We start from the raw sequence: 25,772 nt of genomic DNA, 5'->3' as shown, positions 1-25,772 counted from the left end.
ATCATTCTTCATCATCAGGACTTTTGCAAAATATTGTCGATTTTATTATTTACGAACTGACACAAAAATCAATATACGGCGGAGAGGATGAGATGACAACCACCAGTCCCACGTTTTGTCCTCTTTCATATTCACATTTTTATTCATCAGAACAAGCATACCAAATTATTTAAATAACTATTGGCATGGATCAATTATGTAGGATGTGAATTTTCTATATATATAATGTACTCCTGATTATGGAAAATTCAAATAAATATATTTTCGATATAGTACTATAATTTACAAAAGCAGAGACAAAAGTGCATATATAAGGAATCTTCATAAAAACAATTTTGGTTTATGTTATAATCCTTGAACAACATAAAAAGAATGTTTTGTCTCTTAGAAAACAAGAAAAATAAGTAGTACTACTAGACAAAAAACATTAATTAAGCATATAAGCCCCCTGGAAGGAAAATTCGTGAGATGAAGAATCAATATTAATTGACTTGAAATGTCTTCACCAATTAATCAAATTTTGAAGGCATATATTATTGTGTTTGTTTAAGAGGTCTGAGAAGAGGGAATTTGGGTAGTGAAGGGTCACTCGCACTTGCTTCTTTATTGCAAAGATACACGCCACTTTTATTGGGATCATCACATTCACTCGTAACAACAAAGCAAATTTGCTATAGTAGCAAAAGCTGATTTCGACTTTCCACGACTTTGTTACACTATTTTCTTATATTTCAAGTAAAGCTAATTTTGTGCATGACATTTCATGGAAACACCGAGCAAAATAAAAATTTAGTATAGTATTTTGTTTCAAGTACTTACTATTCCTAGTTCCACTCAAGATATCCACATTCTTGATTGGCACAAAAAGTGATTTAATATTTTAATGAGGAGTGAGGAGAGAGGAATTTATTTCCAAATACAAAAAGTTAATATCTTGAGTCTAACAAACTAAAAAGGAAATATAAACATCTTGAATGAGACGAATGACGAAGTATTGCGCATAGATATAAATTGAACCTAGCAAGTGGGGGGACACTGGGGCCTAGGGTCATGGGCAGTCATTAAACAAGCCCCTATGCAAGGATGATATACATAAATCGAGAAATGTTATAGAGTAAACAATTTTAGTATTTAGAAGTATTTTTATAATTTTATGGAATTTGTAATTACATATTTTAAAAGATGTTGTTATTGAATTAGTTAAATTTCAAATTTTAGATATTTATCTCGTGCTGTAATAACAAAAAATTAGTTTATACAAATTAGTCCAAATTTTGATTTTTATCTAATTCTATTATCTTATACTCCAGTACATGAACTTTTTTTTAATATGGAAATTGTCATAGTTTTCATTGGCTAAGAACTCTAGTTCGTTAGTGATCGATATAAAATAGCAGTAGATTTTTTCTAAAATTAAATTATATGTTTAAGTTAGATTTTGGATATTTGAGGACTTTTGTTACTTTGTGAACTATTTAGAAATAGAGGGATGATTTAGAGACATAATGTCTCCAAGCCATAATACCCCTATGTCACTTTGCCATAAATTAAATTATTATATGGACTAATATATCCTTATTTTAAATTATAAAAGGAAAGACAATTCATTTATTATATCATTTATCTAAGTAATCAATCAAATTCATATCAAAAGTCAACTCATCAAATTACACTCTTTTATCAAAATATACTCAATCATCTAAATATACTCAATCAAAACTAACGAAATCTCAAATATATTAATTTCTCACTCCATAAATCATAAAAATGACTACATGCATATACATACTTAATTTCTTAGTATTATCATCCAACAAAATAGTTATACTCATTCGAATTAAATTATTTTATTAGTATTAAATAATTACTAAAATTCTAAGTCATAAAAATGACTACATGTATATACACTTAATTTTTAATTGTTATCATCCAATGAAATAGTAATAATTATTCGCATCAAATTATTTTCTTAGTGGTATTAAATAATTATTAAAATTCTAAGTCGTAAAAATGACTACATAAACACACATACTTAATTTCTTAGTCTTGTTATCCAACTTATATGGTAATAGTCATCCGCATCAAATTATATTATTAGTATTAAATAATTATTAATATTCTATGTCTTAAAAATGACGACATGCACATACATAATTTCTTCGTGTTATCGTCCAACGGAATAGTTATAGTCATCGCATCAAATTATTTTATTAGTACTCTATTAAATAATTATTTTTTAAAGAGAGTATTAAATAATTATTAAAATTCTAAGTTATAAAAACAACTACTATGTGCATACACTTCATTTTTAATTGTTATTATCTAACGAAATAATAATAGTCATTCACATCAAATTGTTTTATTAGTTGTACTATAAAATAACTATTAAAATTCTTAGTCATAAAAATGACTACATGCATATACATACTTAATTTCTTAGTGTTATTGTCCAACGAAATAGTAATACTCATTCACATCTAATTATTTTATTAGTACTAAATAATTATTAAAATAGTAATAGTCATTCTTGTATAAAGTATTTTAATAATATTAAATAATTATTTTATTAAATCTATTAAATACCTATAAGTTTAGAATTTAAAAAATATTGTATAAAGTATTATTTAAATACAGGTTAATTCATTATATTAAATTAAATTTTAAATAAACTAATACGTATTATGTGAAGTTAGAAAGAATAGTTCAAAAGCATATTTATGTAATGAATTTAAATAAACTAATATTACTTAATAAGTTGTTTGGAAATTTATGAGAGATTGATAAAAAGATTTGAATATATATTTGCCTAAATCAAGCCATCCATAAATATACACATAACTTTCCTAAACAAGTAATTTTTAAATACAAATAAATGTTTCATATGCATAAGTGTAGTATGGTACATGTACAAAACATAAATTTAAATAAAAATTTAAAATAATCTAAAATGACTATTTTAACCTCATTATAGCATTATGGCTTGGAGACATTATGTCTCTAAAACATTTTCCTTAGAGATATTGTATAGTATCTTAAAATACATTAATCTTTGGATTCCTTGATCAGATATTAAGGATAAGTATCAAAATTTCACTGTAAATTGTTTCATTCTAGGAGGCAACATCTCTGCCAACAATACATGTATCTATTTGTTTGGCTGAAGTGCTGTATTATTATGTAATTGTCCTTTTCACAATCTATGCACAGTGAAGGGATAATATATAAGGTAGATAGCCATTCAAATTAAAAAGTGCCCTAATTATGGACGGCTTAAATAGCTTAACAACAGACAATAGATCTTACTGCCGAAATACGTTCACTCAAATAAATGAAACATGTAGTCTATAATTCTATATCAATTGAAAGGAGCACTTCTGGAGTTTAATAATAATCAAATTTGATTTTTGAAATTTATCTACCCTTTAATTTGGAATTTTGGATTAATTAATCAAAACAAAATATAGTGACGTATTTATAAATTGTGTATGGAATGGATTGATTTTCTTCAAGACCTCTGTCAGCACAAATTCTTGGAATCCCTTAACCTCATGAAGCATATAGTAATATAAATGACAATTATTAAAAGACATCGAGTTTATTTGCGGCAAGTTAATTAAGTAGAAAATACACCTTTCAAGGTAAAGAGATAAGGGTTAGTACAAAGTAATATCAAATCAGTATGTACTAATAATTAAAAAACGAATAATCCGTACAAATTAAGTTGTCTGTTCTTATATTTTTTCTATCAACCGTGAATCTATTGATTTGTTTTGTGTGTGGGGACAAAACTTAAAGATTAAAGCTAAAGAAAATTTTGACTTGGCAACATGTTTTACTTTTTTTTCAAACAAATACAACTATCGTCTAATGATAAAGTAGGTCTTTTGTCTTGGTTTCAAATCACAATAACATCTTGATAAGTCTAAGTCGTAGATGTAAGTTATTCTTTAAATGCATATGAATGTGAGTTTGTGAGTAAAATAGTTTAATCCAAATTGACCTAAGATATTGGATTGGACTTATTGGCATCCAATATATATGTATCCTTACTTGAGATGTATCCGGAATTAATTACTATTAATATTTTTTTAGTTAAACAAATCCAATGTGTTCACCGTGCATATCTTCACCAATTAATATAGTATTGGGATCGAATTATGTATTTTAAGGTTGCATTGGCACAACTTAACCAAAGCCACCTAAGGGAATTGATTGACATTGAGCAAGATAAGGTAGAAGACAAACGCTTTTTAACATAAAAAGGATATATTTTAGGTTAAATACACTTTAAAAAAGTTCACGTTCTATAAAAAATTTCTTTTGCCTGTAACCAATTGTCTTATTTTTTTCATTTTAACTCATCTACAAAATTTAATCCTTTATTTTTTGTGATAAGTTTCTTTCTCAAATAAGAAAATCCTCATTGTCCACAAATAATACTTTAACCATTTTTTCCTTTTAATTCCTCTTATACTTTATCGAACTAACATTAAACCCCATATTTTTCATCATCAAATCTATAATTGGTAGTGGATGGATGAAGTATTTAATTAAATCTTAAATTATATATCAACTTTATATCAATACATACAGCTTTGAAGTCCTAAAATATTGACGTAACACTCATTATTTGTTAGTATTAAAGTGCAAAACAACGTCGTCATTTAATTTCATCATATCATTTTAAAGAAGGGAAAAATAATCGAAAAAATTATAAAGTTTTGGTCAAATTTTGATTTGTCTTGCGACTTTGAATATGAGTCAAAAAAAATTGTACTTATGAAATTTGTATTTGTGAACAAATATCCCATGGCAAAAAAATTAGGTGAATTTTTATCTAATATGGAGCTAAGAAATCATACGTAGATGACACTGCTAACGAGTTAAATAATATTACTATAGTTTACTCCTAAATAAAATGATGTTGTTTAGTTGAAAATATCATTAATATATTACACATAATTAGTGATCATAATTTTTATCATTAGATAATTAAGAACAAATCAAGTTTTCATGAATTTTCCAATTGATTTGGTCTTTTCGGCAATATGCCCTTTAAAAAAAGTACTAGTACTATAAATTAAACATTGGCAATTTTGTCATTGTGCATCAAATATAACCCCCTTAATTTCGTGAATTTTGTATTGTTTAAATAGCTCATGCCAAGAATCATGGTTTTGCACTCTCAGCTCATGCTTTTCCAGTGAGTAAAGACAAACGATATCGTTCAATCACCTTTATTTCCTCTCCATAACTCCATTCGTTATACACATGATGTTTTCTTCCCACCTGCGGCTGCAAGGTAGTAGTACCAAAATTTTGAGAGATAATATCTTCACAACTATAATTACCAATAGTCAACTCTAAGTTTTGATGAGAAACACGATGTTTTACTGCACAATTAATATCGAGTTCGCAACTCTATTCCATCATGATTCATGCACGTACATACATACAGGGGCGGAGGCACGATGGGGCCTGGGGGGCCCTTGGGCCGCCCCTCACCCATTTCAATATTTACTATATATAGTATATGTAATTATCTTTTCCAAGATGAAGTGCTAGTGTAGTTGGATTGATATTCAGCCTCTTGATCTTGGAGACTACAAGTTCAATTCCCACCTGGAGCTTCTGATTATTTTTCAAATTAGTAAATTTTGTTAATTTTCTTCCATTGTTCTGTTTTATGGATTTTTTCACATTACTAACTTCGACTTTTTATTTTTCAAATTAGTAAATTTTGTTAATTTTCTTCTATCTGTTTTTGTCTTATGGGTTTATTCACATTAACTTTTATTGATTATTTCTGACTTTTTATTTTTCAAATTAGTAAATTTTGTTAGTTTTCTTCTATTTGATTCTATCTCGTGGGTTTTTTCAAATTTACTAACTTTTATTGACTTTTTTACTAGAATTTTTTTGCATAAAATCATCTTAATTCATATTCATAAAAGAATTGTTTTCATAATTTAAGAAGATAAAAAATAATTCTTTGATTTCATAAATATTGTTAATTATTAAGATATTAATAAAATCAATTTTAATGTGATGCTCTTTATTATAAAAAATATTATCGTAGATAATAATTCTTTGATCTAATTATAAATACTACCAAAATATATTATAAAATATTAGTAGTAAAATATGTGCTATGTTCTAAAAAACTATTAACTTATTAGTTTTCTTATTATCCATTTCTCACCCGCGGTTTTTTATAAGTATTTTTCACGTTCGAGTTGTTTCCATGTCGTTAACATTGAACACACTTAATAAATTTTAATGGCAATTTGAGCCCCCCAATGTTAAAATTGTGGCTCCGCCACTGCATACATATATTTTCGATCTTCCCTCCACCATCTTAAATCTTGATTATCGTGGTCTAATCTCTTTGTGCGAGTATTAATGTCTCCTAATTGAAAAGTGAACTAGAATCCTAAACTGAAAAAAGAAACACAATATTGCTACAAAACTACAAAATGTAATTAAATTAGTCATAATGAAAATTGAACAATTTACAAGTATTGCATTGCTATTATTGTAGTAGTTAATTAAATAGAATGCACATTTTAAATTTTTAAAATTTTAAGAATGTGGTCCTGTCGTCGGTGCAGGGTACACCCACGGCCCCTCTATGTCCATCCTTAATTTTAAGCAACTTGATGAAACTAACGCGCAATTAATGCGTTACAGTGCTAACAATAATGAATAATAACGTGTAACACTGTTCAATTAAATGAATTTCTTTAATTTAAAATTAAATAAATGATTGATTTTTTCTGTAATTAATGATCGAGTTTGACCAAAGTTGACGACCATTCAATAAGTCAAAATTAGTTGACCTGTCGGTGGATTTATTTTGATTGAAAAGTTTCAATGGATTTATATTTTGGGAATCCATGTATTCAATTTTTTTTATTAGTATAGTTCTGATTAAACAAACAATTTGAAAAAATTTGGAAGTTATAAAAGATTAAAAGATTCCTGAATTATATTGTTAAGCTTTGATAAAAATGAGTAAAAGTTTCTCTTGAGAAAAGACCCCTTCTAGAATATTTTTCACAAAGTCGCCATATATTTTTCCTTAAAAATTGTTAATCCATTATTTTTGTACTACTGTATTAATATATTTATATTTTAATATCACTTGCAGAAACTGCCTTTTGAATTCATAAAATGCACTAACAAATATGGAATTTTTTTCAGTCAATAGAGAAGAATGCCGGTCATATACATGCTAAATTTTACGTAATAAACATTAAATTTCACACAGTGTCTATAAATGTAGTTATTACCAAATCACCTCAAAAGTCATTATTGGGTTAGTATTAATGAATAGAATCCTATGCATGAAGATATTTAAGGTTGCAAGAAAAAAAGAAGGAATGATTAGAATACATTAGACATGCACACATGGGATTTGAGAGGAATCCTATGTAATAGAAGATTCCACAATTAATACAGTGCCATTTAATTACTCACCTTCATTTAATTCTTTCCATACTTTTTTCAATTCCCTCCCATTTTTGAATTCCCTTAGGTTGTATTCGGAGTTATTATGGGAAGAAAAATGGAGATTTGAGCTTTTGCGGTGTACACATTCATTTTGAATTGATTGAATTGGAAAATTTTGCTATTGGTCAACTGGGTAAAGATGCTTTTCTTTTTTCCCTTACTATTTTTGTTATCTTTACGAGTCTAGCTTACACATAGATGTGATTTATTGCAGTTTTATGATTATCTAAATATTGACAAAATTTTATTAGTTTACATATAAATTTTAGATTTATATTTTGGTTTTAGTCGAGATATGTAATATTCTACTCTTAAAAATTTTAATTTACCGATACACTGAATACAATATGATGTTTTATGTTAAATCGGAAAAATATCCAATTACTTATAATGATATAGGTTTATGTTAAAATGACAACACTTCTTAAAGTGACACCATGACACTACATATACAGCAATATTATAAACGTTACACAACAATATTACAAACACTACATAGCAATCTATAGATTGTTGTATAGCGTGTTGGATATTGCTGGATAAAGAGCAACAAATTGCTGGATATTGCTGGATATTGTTGGATATTGTTGTATAAAGAGCAACAAATTGCTGGCCGAGCTTTTCAACCTTTTCTTTTTTTTGCCACGTGGCAGCTTATTATTCGTCCACGTGTACAAATGATTGGCTAGAAATGGTGGTATGGTGTTATTTTAAGGGGTGGTGGCACCCTAACATGCCCCTAAGGATATATGCATAAATAAGTTGCGATGCTCATATTTAATTGAAGAACTTATCTTCTGTCCATATTTTATAAATTTGGCCTCCAAAGTTCGAAATTATGTTCTCCATCTTATTCAAAGTTAAAGTAAAAAATTCCCGGCATTAGATTTTTGTAGTAGAAGAGAATTGCAGTTTTACTTATAAAGTTTATATAAAAAAATATAATATTTCTTCCGTTCCACCATAAGGTGCACTTAATTTTGTATTTGTTTTGTAAAAATAATATAAAATAATTAAAGTGAAAATAAATTAAAATAAAAAAGAATATAACACTTAGTAGTACAGTATTTAGTGAAGCATTGAAAAATCTAAAAATATGAAGCGAAACATCCCCCAAAGCCATAGACCAAATAGGCCTATTTGATGAGCCCACAAACCGAGTGGGTTCAGGCCCATATACCTCTTCTGGGGGGGGGCCTCCGTTGAAAATGAAAACACTGTACTCTACCCGGGCTGCCCGTAGAATCTGGGCGGGAAGCGAATTGAGAATTGGATTTGGCGCCAAAAGTGGGAGTATAGCCCGCAAAAAGCGGTGATTATTCTTTTTCTCTTTCATCAAGCCGTCGATTATACGGATGGTACTTTGTTGTGCACCTGCAAATTGCAATCCATTCAATCACAATCTCTATCCCTCCATATTATATTATCCTTGTGATTTACCGTATTGTTTTTGAGACAACCGTTTCGTATTGTGACTTAAATAGTAAAAAATATTTTTGTCAATTTATCTATGTTTTTGGTGGTCTTTTAAATAAATAATAAAACACTAAATTTCTACTGTAATGTTACATTTTTCGTATATTGCAATACTATTGTACTAGTACTACTTTGGTATTTGTATGTGTCCATATTCAACAATGATATTGTTAATCACACTTGTACTATTGCCACATTTAATTTGCATGAAAAATATAGAGTTGTTTGATAAAAACAATAAATTTTGATAAAAAGGTGCAACTCCCTTTGCTGCTACAACTGCCAATCTGCTGAAAAGCATCCAAGTAAGACAGATTTCCATGCCAAGAGTAAAAGAAGCAATTGTTTCTATAAAGGGAGGGGCTCCCTTTTCATGAAATCTGATAGCATGAAATACACCTAGTAAACTACAAAGGTCCAAGCTAAGACAATCTTTGAGCTTAAGCAAAGTAATTGTATACTGTCTTGATATCTAATGAACTGATACAACGAGGGAGGAGTGTACGCGTTTGGGACAGCTCAACGACGATGTAGTAAAATGCGAATACAGAGAACCCAGCAGGGGAGATGAACCATGCAAATATATATGTAAGTAGCACTGTTCCATGCCCTAAGGGACTCGGTCCAATTCCAGAAGTCATCTAATCTGACTCTGTCGAAACTATCTAATGCACCTCTCAACAAAAGAAATGCAGTTGGAGGAAATCCAGCAAATACCAATAAAATGTTACAAGCTCCATGGAGAAGTGCCTTCATCGTTTTGGCTGACACGTCGATCCTCAAGGGTACAGCCATTAAACACATCGGAACTAGTAGCAGGGCTCCGATTTGTGCTGTTGCATAATTTATCACAGACATGAGACAGAGTCCTATGAAAGCAGCAGCAACAGTCACAGCCTTAAGGAGAGTCCATTCCCTGATTTGCAGTTGGCTTGCACGTGGAATAGATAAAGAACCAGATGCTGCACATGTGAAGAAGAGCCCAACTAATGAAGACACGGTCCACATCAAAAGGCTGGTTAATGGTGAGGAATTAGGAAACTGGCAGAGAAAATAAGGAATTATTGTTACGATTGCACCCCATAAATGGACAATGAGAACAGTTTTTGCAGTGTGAAGCCAGTTCCATGCTGTAAAAGTTGGGATTGATTCACCAGGATGAGATGGTTCCAAACTGACATCATCCTTCCCAGACTTCGATTTACTAGCATCGGAAAAGAGAGCAGCAGCAACCAATGGAAGGGGTGCAATGAGCAATGCAAAGGCAATCATGTATATCCCAACTGAAACAAACCTATTCGGCGATGTCATGAGATACAGAAAAAAGGACTGATGAAACTTCTCGAGAAGATTATTCACAGACCTTATGACTCCTTCAACCAACCTGTAAAGAAGGTGAACTCGTCTTAGTGGAGGAACATAATTTAGAAATAAATATACAATAACCACATGGAGCAAATAGGACAAGAAAATTGAAAAAAGAGCAGAAGAAATTTATTAGCATCAGGCAAATGAATCACTAGCATTGCTTGGTTTAACTATATATGGGGACACAGGAGGAAGCACAAACTGACCTCCCAGCATGCAAAAGGAACAGAACCCTCTGACTTGACGAGAACCTTGGTGAGAATTCCAAAGTAATAGAATCAACTTGAAAATCACGGAAGGCACCATGTGGACCAGTTGGAACGCCTAAAGCCTGATATAAATGACAGGAATGCAATCTAAAAGTGAATAAAGGGTAACGGCACATTTAAGCCTTGAAGAAAGTTGTTAAAACAAGTAGAAATTAATCCTCAAAGGCCATTTGTAAGAACTATTTTCAAGAAGACGATAGAGTGGTTAAAAAAGTAGGTAAGATGATACATCAGTACTTCACATAAATTGTAAAGGCATCCATGAAATTAAAGCAATTACCTGATTGTAAAGGGAACTGGCAAGAGTGGCGCAGCCTTCGACGTAGTCAGAAGCAGGTATGCCAATTTTCCAATCAGGATTTAAGCTCTTAGCAACCTTGCCGAGCAACTCCTGTAGTTCACCCAGGCTGTACAGCCACCAAGAATCAAGCAGAGACCAAATTTTCTCTACCCTCACTTGTAATCCCTGTCCATGCACAGCCAAATAATTGACAATGTTGATGAGGTCCAGATTTGGCATCTGCCCGTTGGAAGCTTCAGCATATATCTTGAGACCATCCTTCTCAAATCCTGTGCTTCTTTCAGCAACCTTAATGACAAGCGCAGCTGCCATTGTGCCAGCACGTCGAAAACCATTAGAAACCCCATTTCTCTTTACAGAAGTCAATTCATGCCCAAGAACACTACTTGCACCGCACATATCCTGATTTTTCTCCAAGTCACCACGTGATAGAGCATAATAATCTCTCAGCCATGCAGCAACTGCAGCATGTTCCCCATGTCTTGAATCAGCAGCAAGCCATATGATATCTTTAGCAAGCCAACTAACTCGAGAAAGTAGAGAGAAGACTGAGTATGCAACGCCAAGAGATAATGCTTCACTAGTAGTGGTCTTGACAGAATTATAAGGTGTTACTATAACAATAGCTTCCTTCCCATCACCACGTGGAGCTCTTACTATTCCAACAGTATTGATCCCATAAGATGTACAACTGTAGTTTTCTCGGACTATACCGACATCAGGACCCAAGAAAAACTGCAGGGGGTGAAAATTATCAGATATTGGTTGGATTTGGTGATAATTAACTTCACCGCCTGATTCTATTATGTGCTTTCCTATCATCTCTGGAATTTCACTGCATGGAAATTTTACAAGGCATAAATCAAGACCATGGATAAGTTCCAAGAGCTCAACAACTCTAACAAATGCAGGAAGAAGCAAGTCCAACAAATTCTTGAAGGCAATGACAATATACTTTTTTCTAAACTAGTATAAGTGCTCGAAACAAGGCCAAAAATCATTCATGTATTGAGCTTTTGCAATTGAATGCTGTCCCGCTTGCCTTTGGTTTTAAAGAATCAATACACCAACTCATCTCTCAGTCATTATGCAGATATTTTCAGAAACATATTTCAGTCGTAAGAGGAGCATAGCCTTGTGATGCAAACTACTTCAAAAGTGGGACACTCTATCAGCGTATCTCAATATAGTTTTACATGTTGAGGAATACATCTGTCCTTAAATGCAAATCAGAGGGAAAAAGCTTAGATGAGTTGTTGTGGACAGAATCTGAATTCAAAATTCAACTGGTGCAACCCAAATTTCTTTTTCCTTATTAAAAGCTTTTGCCATCATATATGGACCACCTAACCACCAAAATTAACCAATGCAACCACCATCACTCCACTTAAATACCGTAAAAATAATGTAACTGGATAGGGTGAAGGAGGTGTGATAGAAGACAAATACTTAAGGATGTGATGACAAGGTGGGCATATTTAATGCCACAAGAGGGAGAAAGCGTGTGATGGTGTTAGAAATTCAACTAGATTCATTGTAAGAGCATAACATGGAGAAAATGGATGAGGTAGATAGATTAGGATGGCCATAACATGACCAATTGAAAGCATAATAAGCACACACCTTTGGAATATATTCAACCCAATAAATTATACAACAAAGGCATATAAGTAGACAAATATATGACACTAACGCATCTGCACAACCACAGCCTTGAAAGAAATACCTACATGCCAGTGTTGGTAGAAATTGAATCTATACTCATTATCTTGTTTAAAAATATATGCCCATCTGAAGCATCAGCACTAGAGAGCATTGGGCTTGCAGAACCTACAAATTGACAGTGCAAAAAGAAGGGAGGAACAATATCATCAGCGATAAAAATGAATGTAAAAAATCATGTTATTTTTCTTTTTTGATAGTAGTAACTATCTTTATTGCCAAATTGGCACAAGTTCAAGCATAAAACTGAAGCAGCAAAGTATTTAGAATAAACCACACCTACCAACAAAAATCAACTCAAAAATCCTGATTACAACAAACTGTGGTATTTTCTGATACTGCTCAAGATTGACATATACACAATCGTACAAACAAGTGATTTTAGTATGGATCACAAATAAATCCACAAAAAGTAAGTGGTGCTCTAATCCACTACAAAATTTTCACAAGCAACAGCTCAACAAATTTTTTTCACAAATGACCACATTATAAATGACTACCGTACAGAATAATCTAGAGAGAGAGAGGTAAAACCTACCAGGCATTAACGCATTCTCCGAGATATAAGTGTTCTTGGCGAGAACAGGCAAAAGCAGGAGAGTTAAAACTCCAGCTACGCAACATATGATGCTGAAAATTCGATTTCAAAACCAGTTTTAAGTTTCCTTGGCAGTAAGGAACTACTCTAGTCTTCCCATAATTCTCGAAATCTACACCGATCATACCTGACTAAAAGACTGTGAGAAATGAGAAAAAGGCCGATCCGAATAATTGGCCGCGGCTTCGGTTTGACGACAGCTGCAACTTCCGCCATCGTCGGTCGGCGTCAAGCTTCCTGAGTCTCGATTAATTATTAATAACAAGCTTCCCTTTTTTGAGTATAGATTCAGGGGTGGAGACAGTTCAGTTTCAGTTAGAACCAATCGATGATCTCGATTAACCAAAACCAAATTAGCCACATCCACCCACACACAATCCCAATTAATTCCTTTTTCAGCATATGGGTATTCTAGTTTTGGAGTAGGAAAAAAATAATTAAGGCAGAAAAAATTAAAGAGAAACAGAGACAGGTAGCACAAATTAAAGAGTGAGGCTCTTGGCGTGGAAATGGTGGGTGTGAGGTTGCCGGTGGAATGGCCGGAATTCGGGAGACAGAGGAATAGACACTAGAGTGCGACAGTGCTTGCGGTGCCCCAGCCCCTTGGTGTTCATTGATTTTCGTCCGGTTCTCGAACCACCCCATATCCGCTTCATATTTTACATCAAATCGAATCGGAAATATAAGCAGTACAACATTTTTCACAATTCAAATTCGTTTATGTGAATATATTACTAGTATACTAAAATATTTAAATTAGCAAAAATTGAGTGAGTGAAAATGCGTGAAAAAACATTTAATTTAGCAATAATCTCTCCATTATTCTCATCGTTACTTTATATTATTTTCGCTTTAACTATTTTATAGTTATTTTTAAAAAATAAGTGAAAAAATAAAGTATCTCACTTATGGTAGAACGAAGAGAGTATCACTATATTTTCATATTCTTATAGATATAAGTCTAGGGGTGACCAAACGGGTAGCGGGTATCGGGTAATCCCGAACCCGACCCGATACCCGCTATCCGAAAAAATCGGGTACGGGTTCGGGATCGGGTACTGTATGCATGAAAATATCGGGTATCGGGTATACCCGTTACCCGAGCGGGTATACCCGAATAACCCGCAATACCCGACTTCATTAATGTTTGTACCTTTTATTTACACAAGTCTAGCATTTACTCACCCTATAATACTTATAATACACAAACTCAAACAACCATCCATTCCATCCCCGATGTGGGACAACTGAAAATTCATGCAAATATGAAACTCATTGGAAGAGATGATTATAAACAAAATATTTCCGAGAGAAATTGATGGTTTAATTTTCTAACCACAAACAATCGTTCACTTCTATGATTACATACATATATACATATTTTTGTGATAAAAACCATACAAGCAATCAACCAATATTAATGTGAATTATGAAATAAACAAAAAAAATTAAGCATAGTAAACCAAATTAATTAAGAATATTTCTTATTAAGCTTTAAAATTTGCAAAATATTTATATATCTATTTCGCAATATTTTAATGAAATGTCCTTTGCATAGAATATTTACAATTATTTTTATTAAAGGCTTCTACTTGGTATTATGATTACTGGAGTATAGTGCTAAAATAAAGAAATTATTTACACCATTATTTGTCCATATGTTAATTAAAAATTAATTCATATTGAAATAAGAAATACTCCAATAAAGAAATAAAGAAATTATTTACACCATTATTTGTCCATATATTAATTAATTAATTAATTCATATTGAAATAAGAAATAAGAAAATAAGTAAAGCTAAACTTTTATCAATATTTAATTAAATATTAACATGAACTTGTATGGAATGAATATGACTCCCACAATGCTAATCCCACATCGGTCATGTATGAGAGAATTAATTAGACAAAATCTATATAAATATTGTAGCGGTTCATTGCAGCCAACATGCACACAACGGGTGCGGGTACCCGCAGCTGCGGGTTCGGGTATCCGATGCGGGTATTCGGGATACCCGTTTAGCCTTGCGGGTCGGGTTCGGGTAGGTAAAAATTGGATTTTTCGGGTTCGGGTACCCGCAAAATCGGGTGTAGATACCCGCGGATACCCGTTTCGACACCTCTAGATATAACGTATAGTTATGCTAATTGTTCAATGTGTGTGATTAGTTTGAATAAACTCGATTCGAAGAGCTCAAAAATCGATCCAAAACTGACTCATGATCCAATAAGTTTTGAACCGATTTGTCGCAATCTAAACTCGTCCCATGATTTAAACATATGGCTTATTTATAAAGTTAATAGTACTTGTAATTAATAAAAGTGAATTTTGTGTTGGGTAATTATCTACTTGTGTGTTTCAATGGAGTTCCTTTTTACAAACCTAGGTTTGAATGAATGCTTGTGAAATTTTCGTTTGTCAAAATCCAATATACTATTCATAATAGTAGTACAAAGTGTTGCAATCATCACTTTCTTTCTGATGAAGTAATGATCAAAATTTTCCAAGCTTAGTTTTCCTTGTTGCTTCACGCCTTCAACTATACACATTCGAACACAGTGTATTTTCCGTATCATTACTACTAAGCTTTATTAATTTAATAATTTTTTTAATTTTTAAAAATAGATATCAATCGTTAAAATGGGTTCGAATATTCACGCAAAAAATAATTTGCGAAAGGTTAAAATCAAAACTTTCCGAAAATGTGAAGGCAATAGTAGCTCGGCTTAATAATAAATGCTCCAATTATATACTACTTACATAATATTGAAAGTATTGAAATCCCTGCTGAAGCTTCCCCACACAATTAATAGATCAATTAGACCAAGTTTTGGTTTAAAGTTGAAACTCTAGACTAGGTCCAATTATATATAACTAAAATATAAAATCTGTGTTTGCGTGTATTAAATCTCAATACATTGTAGACTAGCTCCACCTAAGTAATACAGTATAGTAATAGTATCATTTTCTAGGGACAGTGGGGCCAATAATTTAAATAAAAAAATTTGATCAAATTTTAATTAATATCATAATGTTTGAAAATTAAATATTAATCAAATTGTTTAAATAGTCTCAATTATCACTTATGTGTTCAATACAACATATTTGGGTGGTGCTTGTTTCACTAAAGTAAGAAAAAAAAAACTACACATTTTAATAAAACAACAATATTTTGTAAACAATTGAGAAAAATGAAAATGTAGTCATTTAATATTTCATTTTCATATTGTATATATTGATCAGAAGTTAATTATATTTTGTGATTTAAATGAGTAATATCCATTACTAAAATGATCTAATTTGGCATTTGTTAAGATAATTAAATACTCCTAAGAAAAAGGAATAGAATCATCATATGCAAATTATATTTTTTATAATGAAGTAGAAAATTGAAATAGTGGTTTGAGTGTGTATGACCGGTAGGTCACGCGCACAATATCAGTGTGGTTTGAATTGGTTGGGCGTGTGTGACTATTGAGTTTTAAACAGCGATTTATATCATGTGCTCAACGCGATTCTTTTTCTCCCCAATCACACGCTTATATCTCCCCTCCATCTCCTCCAAACACCTCTCCAAAAATCTTCCAACACTCTCAATCAACCCCATTTCCATTGCCATGGCCGGAGAACCCAAGTCTTACGCCGCCGTCGTCGCCGCGGACGATGTCGACGCTAAGTACGGATTCGAGCGCACCGAGATGTACCAGACAAACCTCGCCGGCACCGTTGACTACTTCGAGCGCCACGTCTTCCTCTGCTACAAGTCGCACGACTCGTGGCCCTCCAAAGTCGAGGATTCCGACTCCGATCCGCTACCTAAGAAGTTCGCTTCCGCTCTCAAAGCTCGTAGGAGCGATAACAAAATCAAGGTCAGCCTAACAAATACGCTTATTTTTAGCTCTTTTTTTCCTTTAGAGTTTGATATTTTAATTTTCGTTGGATGTTCAGTAACGTAGTCTGCATTTCATGTTAATACACATGGTTTAGGTATGTAGTTGAATCAGTTTTTAGGCTTTTACTATCGATTTAGCTAAACCTAATTTTTGTGTGGTTTGATATGTATGTTCTGTTATTGATTTATGGTATACTATTGCTGTTCTTATTTAGCTCGATCGGTCAGATCATGACGCTGTTTGCTGTTTGATTCAGTTTATTGACTGACCGAACTTGGTGAATAGTTCATGTTTAGATTTCAATTTTGGATCTGCTGCTGTTTTCTGTTTCTTGATATAATATGATATGCCGCCTTATTAGGTTAGGCATATTTATATTCTAGATCTAACATTGAGAAAGACAATCATGATACCTAAAAGTTTTGATGATTTTTGAATTGTAGACTCGTTTGACCATATGCGAGGCAGCCCATGATATGAACTTGTCGGATGGAGATGTTCTCATTTTCCCTCAGATGACTGTATACAGGTATTAACAGAACTTGATTCCTTATCTGAACTTGGTTCACCAGTGTTGTGAAATGTCACTGAGATGCCCACATAGGGGCTGACTGTGTGTCACAGACTCACAGTAGGCAGGTATCCGTATCAAATGGAATGATTGATCAAGAAATTCAGGGCCACCCAGGGCTAGGGGGCGCATTGAGTTGTTCATGTTTAGTTTAATTGGCTCTTTAATTTATTAAGCAAAACAGTGCTGTTTTTTTGTCAAAGCTATTCAATTACTAAAAAAATTTATGAAGCCAACGTGTTATTCTAAGATATTCATTTACCATGGGATAAAAGTTTATATGATATTGCTGCTTTTGCAAATTTCCCATTTGCTTATTTAACTTTTGAAATGAAAGATTACAAACACTGAGTGATACTCAATTTAGACTTAGCAATTCTAGGTTTATGTAAAATCCTAAACAGAAGAAAATGGTGCTGCCTGACCATCCTATAGTCAATTCTGTAACTGTTGGTAATGCTAACACACACCTGATGACCAATTAGTTGGCATGTACTTTATAAGCTTCTACTTTCTATATTTATATAGTGTTTTGGTGCATGTTTAGGGGATCTAATCATGAATCACATGATTGCATCTTTATATTGGCTCCTTGATTTAGTAACTTCTAACAGCTTTTAAACTTTGTGTTTTGTTTGTGAAGGGGTTTGACAGAGTCAGATGTTGATAGCTTTGTTGAGGACGTACTAGTGAGTGGAAAACCTTGGCTTTCTGGAGTACAGGAGGAGTTGAATGGTTCATATGTGTTTGTTTGTGCTCATAACCAACGAGACAGGAGATGTGGTGTCTGTGGCCCACCTTTAATTGAAAAGTTCAAAGAGGAGATTGCATCCAAGAATTTGAGCGATCCTGTCTTTGTGACTGCTTGCTCACATATAGGAGGACACAAGTATGCAGGAAATGTGATAATCTTTAGTGCTGATTCTGATGGAAAGGTTGCTGGCAACTGGTAAGGACTCTGCATCTAATTGCAGTGTGTTATGTTACTCAAATATGCTCAGGACTGCTTGAACACATGTTAAGCTGTATTGCATGTATATCTATATTAAAGAAGGTCTATTGACTATCGTAATAGTAATATTATCTTCTTTTTTCTTTCTGCAGGTATGGGTATGTCACACCGAGTGACGTTCTTGAATTAATTGATACACAAATTGGGAAGGGAGAAGTCATTGAGCGGATCTGGAGGTTTGTGTTTTCCTCCTTGATAGTAGTACGACTTAAGAACCAATGTCATGTTTAAAGCTGCAGGCTAGTTGAAGCCACTGTTTCACTTCTCTGGCAAACAAAAGTAAAAGTGATTTTCAAGATCTCTTTGGGTCGTAGTGAGAGCAGCAATGATGTTCTTAATGGTTTTGTATATGTGCATTGGATCAACTACATCTCAAAGGCAAAAAGTTAGATACATCCTGTTTTGCTTACTCATGAAACAACATACAAAGCCAACTACCATGTAGAAAACTTTAAACTTCTCACGATGAACTGTGCACCTATTTATTTTTGTGATCTGATTCAGACAATATGGGAACTTTGTTTTTGAATAATGATTGAGTAGGGTTTTTCATTGTTTATTAACACTGGAAGTATTGTGGCTATTTTCCAGGGGGCAGATGGGTGTAGCTGTCAAAGAAGCTGAAAAGGTCGAGGAACCAAAGGTTGCTAATGGAACAGGCACAAACAACCATGAGCAACAGCCTCAAGAGGTTGCTGCTGGAGAAACAACAAAAAACGTGGGAGGCTGTTGCCAAGGTGCTAATGGTTTCTCATGCTGCATGAATGAGGTTGTGGAGAAGACAGACAAGGAACCACAAGGACTCTCTGCCTGGACCGGGAAATGGGAGCAGCGTCAAGTCCTCACAACTGTCGCTGTGGTGGGTGCGGTGGCTACTATCGCTGTGGCATATGGTGTGTACCGTAGGGCAAGATGAAGGGAGTATTTTACCATATTTTCAAATAGGAAGTTGCGTGCCCATGATTTTATACAGATGCTGAAGGTTATATGAATAAATATCAGAATACCTGTGATTGCATTAGTCTCGGAATGTAGTTATCTGAGATCTCGTAGACGCTGGTTGATACACCAATACTGAATGCTGATTCGTCATCCCCAATTGCCTAGCCGTATAACATTTGTGCTGTGGTTGGCTAAATGACTGAACCATATAGTATGTCCTGTTTTTTGCTGAGTGGCATTACCGGTTATATACAATGGCTATGTTTTTTGTTTGTTTCTGTTCAAATTGCTCATTGCATGAAATAGTCACTTTCGACTTATGCATATAAAAAGGATTTTTATATTGTCAAAAAACTTCTGCTAACCAGCCCAATAAAGGGAGTTGATGTTTATAGCAGTAGCTCCCGGAAGCATTTGTGGGCAGCCACGACAAAAAACATCGTTATATTTTTTGTCGTAGAAGATCAGCATTCATGGAGAGAAGTCTTAACTTGGGGATGCCGTTTTCTCGTAGAATAAATGTAGTGTAATTGCTCATCATTCAGTCTTTTTATTCTTGCGTACGTAGAGGAAAGTCTTCTGAATCATGATTACTCGACGTCACTAGAAGATATTACGATATAGTAATATAATTAATAATCGTATAGTTATAGACTTATGGTGACTATTTTTTTTCAAAAAAAAACGTGTCATTATAGTGCAATCATATTAGGTGGTGACGATGCTTGTGGGAGCATTTTTATTGGATGGATGGAGTGGGTCTGGGGTAGTGAGTAACGTTGGAGGATAGATTTTGTAAAATGAGTGAACGATAAATAATTATGACTCTATCTATCTTGGAGAGGTATGAACAAAAATTACCTTCTATTCCTATCATGTTTAGTTTATTTATCTTGTGTGTTCGGATTATTTGTACCGATGCATCACACAAGTTATTTGAGTTAACATAATTTTATTAGGGTAATTATGTTAATAAGATGGTATGTGAATAACCGAATAAATAAATACGACAGTTAGGAGGTATAAATGTATTTGTAATTTTTTTATTTTAAGTTTTAATAAAGCTATGATAAGAAGAAAAGTAGAAGGCTACGACAAAAATGGAATAATACTGGAGTACTAAAGTTGCACCAAAAAGCTCATTTGAAGAAATTCTGTGCCCCACCCCACATATGACATTTTGAATAGACCAATTTCACTGGAATAGGAATGTAATTTGTGTGTCACTATAATATTTTCATTCTTCTAATAATAAAAGTAAAAACACATCATAAAAATTTCCAACATCTCTCAAATGAGAAGAAAATAATTCCACTATTATCTCTGTACACGAACAAAGCAATGCTCCACGGTAACTAAAAAAAAGCCAAAAAAACTAAACCTACAGATTCTAATTTGAGCCAAACACGACACATGAAATGCGACTAAAACTAACATCGATCATGTCCTAAGTTTGGCAATCATTTCCTCAACCATCTGAAGAGAAGTTCCAGCCCTATCAATCTTCCTCATCACCTCTTTAAACACCGCTTTCTTGGAATGCTTTCCCCTCGAAGAAGACGCTGACAACGAACCATTGTCGTCGTCTTCTCTAAGCAACAAGAGCAATGCTTTAGCCTTCTTTCGAGCCAGCCATGTACCATCGATGCTCAACTGCAACAGCCCCGGCATCGCCCCTTCCCTCAAAATCAACCCTCTATACGTCTCCCTGCTGCTCTTGCATATCGCCAGCAGAACTCCCGCCGCATGCTCCCGACACACGGCCGTCCCCTCCTCCACCGCCTCCACCACCATCTCGATCGCCCCGTCCCTCTCACTCACCTATATATTACCACGCATTACAAAAAATTAGTCTCTTTATATATTTTTCTTATCAATTTTATAGTGTAGTTCACTACTAAGACTATTTTTTTTTTTTTCCGGATATTTGAATATTCAATTTTAACATGAGAAAGCAAGAATATGTATGAAAATTGTTTTAATACCTGATTTAAAGCAAGCTGCGATGAAGAAACGAGCGATTCGAGCAAGGCCATCGCCTTCTCCACCAAATCCGACGACTTATCCGACTCGTACACCAACCGGATCAGCACGATTGCGCCGCCGCAGGCGACGATCAAGGGGATTATCTGCGGAGATGTGGACAGATTGTGCAATGTCGATACGACGTCGAATTTGGCCTGATTGCCACCGACGTTTTGGGAGAGAGAATCCAGAAGCTCGACGAGGAGCTGAATCGCCCCCGACGACGCGATCTCGAGCTTATTCCGAGAGCAGGAAGAGAGAATCAACAGCGCCGCGAGCGACAGCTCCATCAAGCTCTCGTTCCGCCATTTAATGATCTTCAACAGAGCCGGAATCGCCCCTGCCTCTGCTATCAGCAGCTTATTCCTGTAAATCAATTTCGAAAAAAAAGCCCTAATTTAAAATCAGATTATTCAGTTTCACACATAAAACAGAGAGAGAGAGAGAGATTGACGAACCTTTCACTTCCGAAGGCGAGATTGAGCAGAGCAAACAGAGAAGCCTCAATTGAATCGTAGTGTTGAGCGTGGAGCATCATAATCAACGGAGAAATAGCTCCGTTTTCAGCTACTCTCTTCTTCTGCATTGTGTTGAGGTTCCCAATCGCTCTTGCCGCCGCAATCTGAGCTTCAGTTTCGCCGCATAGAAGGGCTTCCGCCATGGCTGCCTCCATGGTAGCCTATCTCCGAACTTTCTCTCTCTCAAAACATAATTTTGTATGAAAAATGCGGTTAGTATGTATATGTAGAGTGTGAGAATGAATAGAAGAGTGATTGCTTCAAGACGATGCAAGCTTGTTTTTTTTGTGGGCTGTGAGGGATTTTATCTTTATAAATTACAAATATATATTGTTTGAGTGGGAAGCAAAGCACTGCTTTATCTTTTTGTAACTACCTTATGTGGGAATTGCCTTTCTTTCAATCTTTCTCCTCCTCTATATTCACTTTTCCTATCCTAGCTTCATTTTGACATCAACTTAAATATTATTATATGCAGATACACATCATTAAAGCATACTAATATTCTTTACAAATTTGCATTCACTAATTAGTGCGTATTAATTCATTATCAAGGATGTATTAATCACAATTATGATTTAATTACCGCGCGTCCAAATTCCAGATGCACCAAATTTCACTTTTATAGTAATGCTTTTATGCATTATTATGATTTATGTGATGCATCATGAATCTATTTATGACATTACTAGTATATACAAAAATACTAATGATTTATATATTTATCTCTAATTCTTATACTCCATATTATGATAAGTGTGAATACATTTTTCTTGATGAATTAAAACTCATGTATTGCATTTATTTTGTATCGAAATGCATAGACTGTAGATCTTCGTTAAAAACGATTATAAGTAGAGTGCGAGGATAGTAAACGATTGGTATATATTCCTTATCGTTAGATTATAGAAAATCAAAGGACCACATTACTTATTTTTAGTTATCATTCAAATCCTAGTTCTTGATCCACACCCTATATTAGTATTGTAATATTTCTATATATAGATGGGGGAGAAAAAATCGATACGTTGTACCCTATTTGTTACTACATATCACGAGTTTCGCTATCGTGTGGTGCACACGTCAATCTATGTTTTTTTTTCTTATGCATCATAAATCATTAGATTGTGACCATATGATAATTAAAGAGTCACTACAATAAAAAAAAAACGGCTAATGATAGTTTCAATACTACAAGAATGCTAATTTGTATTCAATTATACCGCTAATGCTTTAAAAAGTGTCTTATTGTTAGTGTTCAAACTAAAATTTGAAGACACAAAATAAAAGTATCCTAATAAAGAAAAAATTAAGATAATTTGTTCTTAATTTAAGGAAGCTTTCTTCCACGTCCTATAGCACTAGTTATTCTTAAAAAATTCACAACGCTAGTAATTGCTTCTCAATTTTTGTGTCCTTCAAAAAATAATGCTTTTTTTTGTAGTGAGTGAGTTATTTTATTTATTTATTTATTTTACTTTTAATTGATTTATAGGAGTATATAAATTGCATAAACACCAAAATTTGATTTATTCTTTTTCCCATTAATTTTAAATAGAGAAATAAATATAATAAATCAAGCATTAATTGATTTTTATTAACATCTAAATCTAATGACTTTAGTCATATTCTTGAGATATTTATACTAATGAATAAAGAATTTTAATGACTAGTCATATTCTTAAGATATTTATAAAAAAAATAATTGAATGGCTTCATATTCTTGAGATATTTATATAATAAAATAAGTAGAAAATTTGAAAATGCTGAAATGCAGCACACATATTATGTAGTACGTGTAACTACCAGTGGATTTAAAAATGTCTAAAATATTTTATCCAACCGGAGATTGAGCATAAATATAAGGCATTGGAAAAATAAAATAGTCAATGCATCAGTTTCAGCCTAAAAATGTTTTGAATGAATCGAAATGTCATGGAATTGCTCAAAAAATCTCACTAAATTGTGGTAATGGTGAGCATAGTTGGAGATATTTCCAAAGATTATCATGTCTAGGGAGTATTGGTTATGCAACCATGTCTGTGGTCCAAAATAGAATACCTTGAAAACACCAAAATATCATTATTCCCTATTTCTATTGTTGTTTTATAATCAATTTATATTATCATTTCCACGTGAATAGTACTAATATCTTATACTGGTCATTTTCTTTTTTTTTATTCTCTCTCTTACTAGGTATTTTTCTTTTGATTTTATTAACTTTCTTATTTTATTCACTTTCCACTTTACTAATAAAATTCTATTTCCTTAAATTCTGTATCGAAAAGTTTGTGCTCACTTATCTTGGGATGGAGGGAGTACTTGAAAAAAAAATTATCGGGATTGAAAAAACAAAAAAAGTCAAAACATGATATCATATTTAATTATACTATATGGGAGGGTTTGTTGATTATAAAACAACATTGAATGAATGAAGGAGTAGATGCATATATAGATAGATACAAAAGTGAAGAAAACATGGGCTCCTTGGGTCACATGGGCAAAGAGAAATCATTATTGATAAGAGGGAGAATCGAATAAAATAGACGGAAAGGGTAAAAACGAGAGGATATTTTGGCCTTTATACGGCGGCGTATTGGTTGCAGTTGCTCTTCTCTTTGTAATCGATGGTGTCAGTGCTTTGAATATTTCCATATGGTGAGCAGCGCCGCCGCCTTATCATCTTTCTCGAAATGCATTTGCAAATTGAGAACCGATTCCATAACAAAAAAAAATATGTATGCTAAATTCTGTTTTTCCTAACCAAGCTAACTAACTGGCTAAGGCGTTTGTGAGAGAGCCAGAGAGATATTATTACGAAATTACCCTTCTTTACACCAACGATCATTCGTGCGTTTGCTACGTGAATGGCATCTGAGGAAGAAGAGCCAAGAGGGTAAATTTGTCCATCAAAAGTGGGCAATGTTTTGCTTGTTTTTTATGCTATTAGTCCCTAAAATAATGAACTACATCGTATGTTGATATATTTGACAAACTAAAAACGTGGTTGAAAAATTATGAATTTTAACTTAATAGCAAATTTCGTACGATTTAAGATTTTTGGCCAAATCAAAATTTACGGGACAAAATTAAAGATGAAGTAAAATTGGTACGACATTTGAATAGTAAATTTTTTTCAAAAATATTCAACTCAGCTTTCCCGTTTCTCCTAAACAATGTTTCCAAATAAACATTTCCCGCACCCTAACGTGCTCTCCTTCTCGCACCCGTTGTCCGAAAAATTTGTACAAAAAAGTAGAAAGATTCAATTCCGGCAATTGAACTCTGTGACAACACTGTATCGACACTTGTTCTATGACCAATAGTCTTATTTTTTTTCATTTTGGTTTGATTACGACAATTAATATTGTTCTATTTTTTTTTGGCAAGTTTCTGAAAATACATTATCTCAATGCATCAACTTAGCTTTTTCCCTATATCACTTCTACTTTATCATCTTCTACTAACGATATTTCAATCAATTTTAGTTCTCTTTCGTACTTTACTAATTCTATATTTCCTTTTTTCATTAAAATAGTCTCATTTTGCATTTTGGTATGTCCA

At 33.2% G+C, this 25,772-nt stretch overlaps 3 protein-coding genes across 4 annotated transcripts; 1 reads left to right on the top strand and 2 right to left on the bottom strand.

Moving 5' to 3' along the window:
* Positions 1-9,212: 9,212 nt before the first annotated feature.
* LOC125215333 (glycosylphosphatidylinositol anchor attachment 1 protein-like) lies at positions 9,213-14,112 on the bottom strand. 2 transcript variants are annotated; one of them, XM_048116721.1, is made up of 7 exons: positions 13,374-14,112; positions 13,187-13,278; positions 12,657-12,756; positions 10,906-11,761; positions 10,563-10,687; positions 10,352-10,372; positions 9,213-10,282 (listed from the first exon to the last, which is right to left on the bottom strand). In XM_048116721.1, the coding sequence occupies exons 1-7, from the start codon at positions 13,460-13,462 to the stop codon at positions 9,508-9,510; spliced, it is 2,058 nt and encodes a 685-aa protein (XP_047972678.1). In that variant the 5' UTR covers positions 13,463-14,112; the 3' UTR covers positions 9,213-9,507. The 2 variants fall into 2 exon arrangements, with proteins under 2 accessions (XP_047972678.1, XP_047972677.1); XM_048116720.1 differs by having other exon boundaries at positions 9,213-10,372; positions 13,374-14,106.
* Positions 14,113-16,774: 2,662 nt separating this feature from the next.
* Positions 16,775-19,937, top strand: LOC125212970 (altered inheritance of mitochondria protein 32-like). The gene is made up of 5 exons (XM_048113285.1): positions 16,775-17,116; positions 17,584-17,669; positions 18,355-18,660; positions 18,816-18,899; positions 19,315-19,937. Exons 1-5 carry the CDS (start codon positions 16,865-16,867, stop codon positions 19,637-19,639), a joined length of 1,053 nt encoding a protein of 350 aa, XP_047969242.1. The 5' UTR covers positions 16,775-16,864; the 3' UTR covers positions 19,640-19,937.
* A 1,023-nt stretch (positions 19,938-20,960) lies between these two features.
* On the bottom strand, positions 20,961-22,523 carry LOC125212971 (U-box domain-containing protein 3). Its single transcript, XM_048113287.1, has 3 exons — positions 22,149-22,523; positions 21,651-22,056; positions 20,961-21,486 (listed from the first exon to the last, which is right to left on the bottom strand). The coding sequence occupies exons 1-3, from the start codon at positions 22,361-22,363 to the stop codon at positions 21,106-21,108; spliced, it is 1,002 nt and encodes a 333-aa protein (XP_047969244.1). The 5' UTR covers positions 22,364-22,523; the 3' UTR covers positions 20,961-21,105.
* Positions 22,524-25,772: the final 3,249 nt, after the last annotated feature.

The sequence above is a fragment of the Salvia hispanica genome, chromosome 3 (assembly GCF_023119035.1).
Source record: "Salvia hispanica cultivar TCC Black 2014 chromosome 3, UniMelb_Shisp_WGS_1.0, whole genome shotgun sequence".
NCBI classification, from domain to species: Eukaryota; Viridiplantae; Streptophyta; class Magnoliopsida; order Lamiales; family Lamiaceae; genus Salvia; species Salvia hispanica.
Note: the sequence above shows the minus strand (reverse complement) of the source record. Positions and strands in the feature narration are given on the sequence as shown.